Source organism: Citrus clementina, unplaced genomic scaffold (assembly GCF_000493195.1).
Source record: "Citrus clementina cultivar Clemenules unplaced genomic scaffold, Citrus_clementina_v1.0 scaffold_2, whole genome shotgun sequence".
Taxonomy (NCBI): Eukaryota; Viridiplantae; Streptophyta; class Magnoliopsida; order Sapindales; family Rutaceae; genus Citrus; species Citrus x clementina.
This window is the reverse complement of record NW_006262688.1, coordinates 33,505,090-33,511,842: the sequence shown is the minus strand read 5'-3', so window position 1 is coordinate 33,511,842 and position 6,753 is coordinate 33,505,090. Positions and strand designations below refer to the sequence as shown.

General features: G+C 38.6%; 1 protein-coding gene across 1 annotated transcript; it reads right to left on the bottom strand.

Moving 5' to 3' along the window:
• Positions 1-1,108: 1,108 nt before the first annotated feature.
• Positions 1,109-5,940, bottom strand: LOC18053429 (eukaryotic translation initiation factor 3 subunit D). Its single transcript, XM_006449294.2, has 2 exons — positions 4,119-5,940; positions 1,109-2,543 (listed from the first exon to the last, which is right to left on the bottom strand). Exon 1 carries the CDS (start codon positions 5,840-5,842, stop codon positions 4,121-4,123), a length of 1,722 nt encoding a protein of 573 aa, XP_006449357.1. The 5' UTR covers positions 5,843-5,940; the 3' UTR covers positions 1,109-2,543; positions 4,119-4,120.
• Positions 5,941-6,753: the final 813 nt, after the last annotated feature.

The window sequence follows — 6,753 nt, the reverse complement described above, 5'->3', positions numbered from 1 at the left end:
TCCAATCCTGACCTTGGATGCTTCTAGCCATCCAACGACTGATATTCAAACATCAGATGGCTTGCTTAATTCAAGGGATTCATGAGTTCCCGCCAATGCCTTCATTGAGGTATATTATCAAACAATTATGCAACAACCTCAGAAACATTTATTTTAACTATAAGTAACATGTACTGTTGAATCTAATCAGATGTACAAATTATTTCTATTAATAAATTTTTTTAATTATTTGAAAATAATAGAATTAGTTAACAAATTGATTAAAAGTATGATTTTAAATTAAAAAAGAAAAAAGTAAAAAGAAATACGATAAAAAACAATATTTGAGATTTTTTTTATTTAAAATTAGATTCTTTATAAGTATTGCTTATTTTATAGCACTTTGATGTCAAAACATATGAACCGCTTTGATTATTTTTATTGATTTGATAGTGAATTCTTGTGAATTTGAGTCCTATTATCAAATTGGGTTACTTTAAAAAAAAAAAATGATAAGAGAAAGTGGTTGTGCAAGGGTTTATCAATGATTATTTTTTAGGTACTTAAACTTATATCTAAGGCTGAACCATATCTAAACTACTTGCTTTTGGTCACCCGAGCACAGCCTGCCAACAATTATGGCGGTTGAATTTGAATGGAAGACTAGTATTATTTCCAAGCAGTGGACCTAAGAAAGGGCGAAGCAAGTGACTTTTACAATCACTTTGCTTCTTCTGTTCATTAATATACACTTTGCATTTGACCTGTGGTTATTTCAAGATGATTTGGTACCAAAACTTACTTTTAAGTTATGCCAATTAAATTCAAAATAGCAATATTTAATTGTTTTCATTATACCCCGGACATTCTTCTTTTGTTAAATTAAAATGATGCATAATTTGATTCTATAAGATTGTAGCCCGCATGATGGCGACTTTTACCAATCTAATTCTTTGAAATATTTCATATTTGTATGAATAATATGATCTTCCAGGGACTTTTAGTCGCTCATGTGCTTTATTTTGTTATCCCTCATATATTCTTTGGTTTCATGATTGTTGATTTCATGTAGAAGACTTATTTATATTTGTACAGGAAAGATAGTTTTACTGTTCAAATTATCACAGGAGACTCTCTGCTTGTTATTGACTTATTATTTCATCAATTGTGCTAGATGAAGGAAATGGAGTTCAAGAAGTTGTTTGATACACAAAATATTGCTGTCTTGCTGCCTTTCGTATTGAGAGGAATCCGATTCAGTGTTTCTCCTTCCTCACTGCTCGTTGCCAGCTCTTGAAGTGCACCCAACATTTTCCGTACGAAAAGCGGTCAGTTTCCATACCTTTTTGGCATGCTTACTAGGACTAGGCATTGGATCGGATTCGGATAAGAACTTGTCAACTTGACTTAGACAAAGTCTACGAACCCAACGAAACCCACGAACCCAGCCGCATTGACATCGTTGACCAGATTCACAAACCCGCAGCCACAAACGTAGTCGGCAGCCCCAAACCCACATCAACTCCCGAACCAGCCAGCACCGAGCCTCTGGGAAGAAGGTGTATGTCATGAACATACACCTCTACTAATTGATTCTTGATCTTCGAAAGAGAGGAGTAGGAGAATCTTTTTCCAGACATGGCAATTAAACTTGAAGGATTGACACTTGGTGGAAATCAATGCTTTGTTGTCAATATTGCTCTTATTATTCTGCTTTTGCCCACAATTTGGCTAGACAATCTTAGCCTTCTTTGGCAATTGGTAACCACATCGACGTCCCCCCAAATTAATCTGAAATATTCATCCCATCAGAATCCACTCCGATTTAAGGTTCAGATTGTGTTCAGTTTTGAAAGAGATCTCTCATTCTGACATCTTCTACGCACAGGATCCTTCACAACCTTCCTCTTCCAAAGATTAATTGGTGTAGGTAACAAGTTCTGTGCTGCCAATGTTAAATGGTCCAACTTCGAAAAACTTCCCACACTAGCGTTGTCTTGCAAGGAAAAACGCATGCAGGGAAACATCACACACACACACACACACACACACACACACACACACACACACACACACATATATATCGGCCTTGAGTTAGTCTTGACTGTAAAATCCATTTTGTGGCGAAGTGCAAAGTATGACAAGAGATGACAAGGCAAAAGCAGCCAGCCAATATAACAAGATAATAAATAATAGTATCACCACCAATCTAGCAAGTTCACTTCGTTTATCCTTAATGAAGTCAAGCATGACAATGCCAAGAGATAATCAATCATAATTAAAATTCAAAACAAGTGAAAAAAAATAATCATCAAACCTTGAAAACCATTGTAGACAAGGTTCCATTATCCATAGCAACAAAAGTCATGGCAACTAATTATAACCACTGATCTCCAAAGGGCACCATACACTATCATAATTGAAGTATTCTGCTGCTTGACTTACAACATCAAAAACATCAGGTCAAAAAGGGCCAGAATCCTTTCAGCTTGTTAGTCTGCTACTGTCATGATGCAAACCACTCACTGGCAGGTATCTGTTTTTAGAAAAAAAAAGACTTCGACCTGTAATCATCAAATCGTAATTTAGCAATCAGCAATTCAAATCCGCTACAGGGTTGAGCAACCTTTTGCAAATCAAAAAGTTCGCACTAATTCACATAATACAACTAATAATACAATGAATCTAAACTCAGATCAGGAAGTGGTCAAGCCATTAAAGGAATGGTCAGAGTGTAACAAGCTACCAGGTGTTAACAATGGAGGGAAGTGATACAGTGAGAACAGTGTGCTTGAATATGCAAAAACAATCAGAATCTACCAACTGCAATGAACTGGATGCAGTAGGAAATGCATTAGTTGCCACCGTTAAGAAGATAACCGTTGCCCACAGACAACAACAGTGTTGGATACATCCTAAGAAGAAACAGGGTACCTTCACTTTATCTCTTTTAAGAAGATTAAACAGTTCAATATGGAGGTATAACAGAAACAGTGGACTCCACTGAAGAAGATATTCGATTGAAAATTAAGGAGTTGATTAAATCTTTAAGATACTGAGACAGCATAGTTTTTTATGAATGGAAACAAAATAGTAGCCATGTTGCAAGTTACAAATTCAGCCAGGAAGCACAATTATCCTGTTGCCCCAAGATCAAGATTACAGAGGAAGTTCTATCTATACTTTGTATTTTAAGTTTTGATCCGAAGAAAGAACTATGTTTCTTGAATCACCTTCAAAACCTTGCAATAGAGTAAAAGGACAATTTCAGCTTGAGAAGTAATTGAGCCATAAGTTGCTTATCTCACTAACCGCTGAGAAAAATTACGCATTCCTTATCACTGATCCTAAACATCAAGCATTTGAAGTATTCAGTCAAGGAAATTAAAAAAATCAGTTCCTAGAGTTTTAAGAAGAAACACAGGATCTTCTTATTCCAAACGGCCACCACTAATAAAAGTTACATAACAACCTTAATCCCAGAGTAATAGGACAAAAGAGTCAACTCACTCTTTCCCAGTCCTTATGTCCTTTCTGCTCTTGGAATTAAGGGACAGAAATCCCTTCATGTCCTTTCTTTGATCTTCTTTTAGTTCCTATTTCATGTGCTCTTTTTCTAGTGGCCAACAAGTCCCAGCATGCTAAGGCAAGAAACCGAGACATACTAGTATTTAACTCATCAATCCTTAGCATGACAGAAACGCCAAACGGACAGTGCCTAGAATGCAGAAGCCAAAATAGGCAAACACTACTGGAACGCAGAAACGCCAAAAGGACCATGCCTAGAATGCAGAAGCCAAGATAGGCAAACACTACTGGAACCCAGAAATGCCAAAAGGACCATGCCTAGAATGCAGAAGCCAAAATAGGCAAACACTACTGGAACCTCTCAGCTCATCTCACATATATTCAACATATCACAACCAGTATCTTGACCTTGGAATTCAGTATTGTTGTCCAGCATTAACCACAAAAATTCATCAACCATGTTTCAGCTGCCTTGACATATATATTATAGATACAAAAACTACAAATCTTAATGCAAACAATAGTTATAGAAGACATGTAGCTAAAAGAGTACAACTCATTAAAGTGCAAACGCTAAACCAAAATAAATAAAATATAATAACGAATATTACCATCAAGCTTGAGCATCAACAACAACATCATCCAAATCATTTGCAGCTCCATTTGCCTCCACTCCTTCAGCATTCTCAGTAGGTGGCTGAACCTGCTCCTCCTCTGGCAAAGGCTCCTCCACATAATCATTCTCAAATGCATCTGGGGGAACCTCATAGATCCTCACTTGCGGCTTAGATGGATCCTTCACAAGCACATACTTCCCCTCATTCAACTTCATGCACAAATCCACAATACTCTTCACAATTCCCCACATATTTGCAGTACTCAAGTTAATCTGGGTGGCAAAATCCTTTGGCTTATACCCCATCACAGCCAATATCACATGGTTAAAATGATCACGTGGATGAACCCTTGAAACATATCCCAATTTCATCAAATCAGCACTCGCCAACAACGATTGTGCAGTCCATTTTGCCAACTTATTAGCATTGTTCTTCAACTCAGTGGCTAAAACCGCACCCCTTTGAGTCTCCAACTTCTGCCTCCAATCAACACCAGAGTACTTGGAATCGAACTCATTAAGAGCATTTAACGTCAAAAACGACCTCTGATTATTAACATCCACAACACTCTGCACCTCACACCTCGCAACAAGATACATATCATCGTCAAGCTTCCACCTTCTGTACCTATAAGCTACGGAAGCTACCTCCTCTCCTTCATTTGCAAAGGGATTAGGCTCATCAAATGTCAACTTATTACCATCCCTAACCAAAACTTGCTGTGAAAAGTTTTGATTAATATAAGCTGCTTCAACACTCAACGAATAAGCAGAATTTATATCATCTTTAGCCTCAGGTAAAGGCTCCTGAGACGTCTCATGAACAGATAACAAATCTAACTGTGACCCATCCCTTTTATCAAAAAATAACTTATTCCCAACTCGTTGAATCACAATATCCCACGAATAAACTGACCTGGGCGCGCACATAAGCGTTGCTAAAATTGCATCCGTTGCAAAAACCGTTGCTTTATCCTCATTAGCAAGTCTACGAATCACTGGATCGTCAGTGGTAGTAACTTTGAAGAAGTTCCTGTACTTAAACCTCTCGAGCCTACGTTCATTCTTCGGCGTGACACGATCGTACGACCTGTCGTAGTACTCAAGGGACCCACACAATAACAAGTCTTCAGGCTCCGAAACAGAGAAGGAAAGTTTTGAAAAAGTTGAGAAGGGAATTTGATCGAGCATGTTCCATTCAGGCTGAATGTCGACAGAGGATTTGAAAACTGCAGCTTCACGTCGGGTCTGGTTGACGTTGGAGCGGTTGAGGTTGTAGTGGCGGTCACGTCGGGCCCGCTCTTTTTCAGCCTCGCGCTTACGGGCCTCCACCTCCTCGTCGCGGCGCTGGGGCAACTGCGGACGGTGGTGCTGATTAAACCGCCACTTAGGGCCAAACTTCGGACGCGGTGGAGGCTTGCCGTCCACGAGACGGAAGGAGGAGTCGTCGTCGGGATTGACAGACAGAGGAAAGGAATCGTCGGCGGAGAAGTCGAAAACGGTGTCGGCCGGATTTTTGCTAGCGTTTTGGCGGTTTGATGGATTGTTGTATGCGTTGCGGGTCCAGTCCGCGATCCGACCAAGTTTTTCCGATCGGGAGAAGGGGGCAAACGGCACGTGGAGAGGGAGGGCAGCGGTTGTGGTTGCCGTTGATTCCGGTGGGCCCCAGCCGTCAGGATTGAATGGAACGGCTCCGATCTCAAATTCGCCGCTCACCATTGTGATTAGACTGAAGTGAAAAAGCTAGGGTTTTGATTTCGGTGACGTTGAAGTTAATATAATCAGATAAAAGAGTGCCAGTTCAACCCGTTTTTCAACTTGTGAGCTTGCCTTTTGCCTACTTGAGATTGTGTACCATGTGTAGGGTGTGTTACTTGGGCCAGTGAACCCAACCGACATAAACCGAACCCAGCCCTTATTGGCCCATTTGATAAGTGGCCATGATTTTGAAATACACCCCGAGTTATTTAAAATACTACCATCCAAATCCAATCACATCGCTTTGGATTAAAAATCCATATTATTTGGTTAAACTTAAGTTGCCTGTTTCAAATTTTGATAATTTAAAAGTACTTTATTTATTTATTTTTTAAGTTAGAGGTGCGCAAATTGTTTTAAATTTTATTTTCTCTTTAGATATGCTTAAGTTCTAATGTTTTTAAAAGCTAATTAGGTTCATGATGTAGGAGATGCCTCATTACTGCATCAAGCAACCATATACAGGTAATTAATTTTTGTTGACATTTTTGAATCGGTAAGTGAAACAAAAGATTAAATATTTTAGTTTACAAATTAATTTGTTGATTTTTAATACTAAATTAAAAACAGTTGATCAATTGGATGCATACAGATTAGTTAATGCGTATACTAGTTTGTAGACATAACTAATTTGTATGTGTGCTATTATTAATTAGCCTTCTATTAATGATTTCCTTCAAACTGAATATTTTTCGTAATGTTCAAACTAAATCAACAAAAAGTTTGAGCCTAATATTTATGGGTATCGATGAGGGTGTGGAGAAGTGAAAAATGACCAGTCACGCCTATTTAGGGATGGCAATTCAACTCGGACCCGGACGAAACCTGGATTTTTCGGATCGAGTTCAACTCGTACCGGATTAAATAAATCC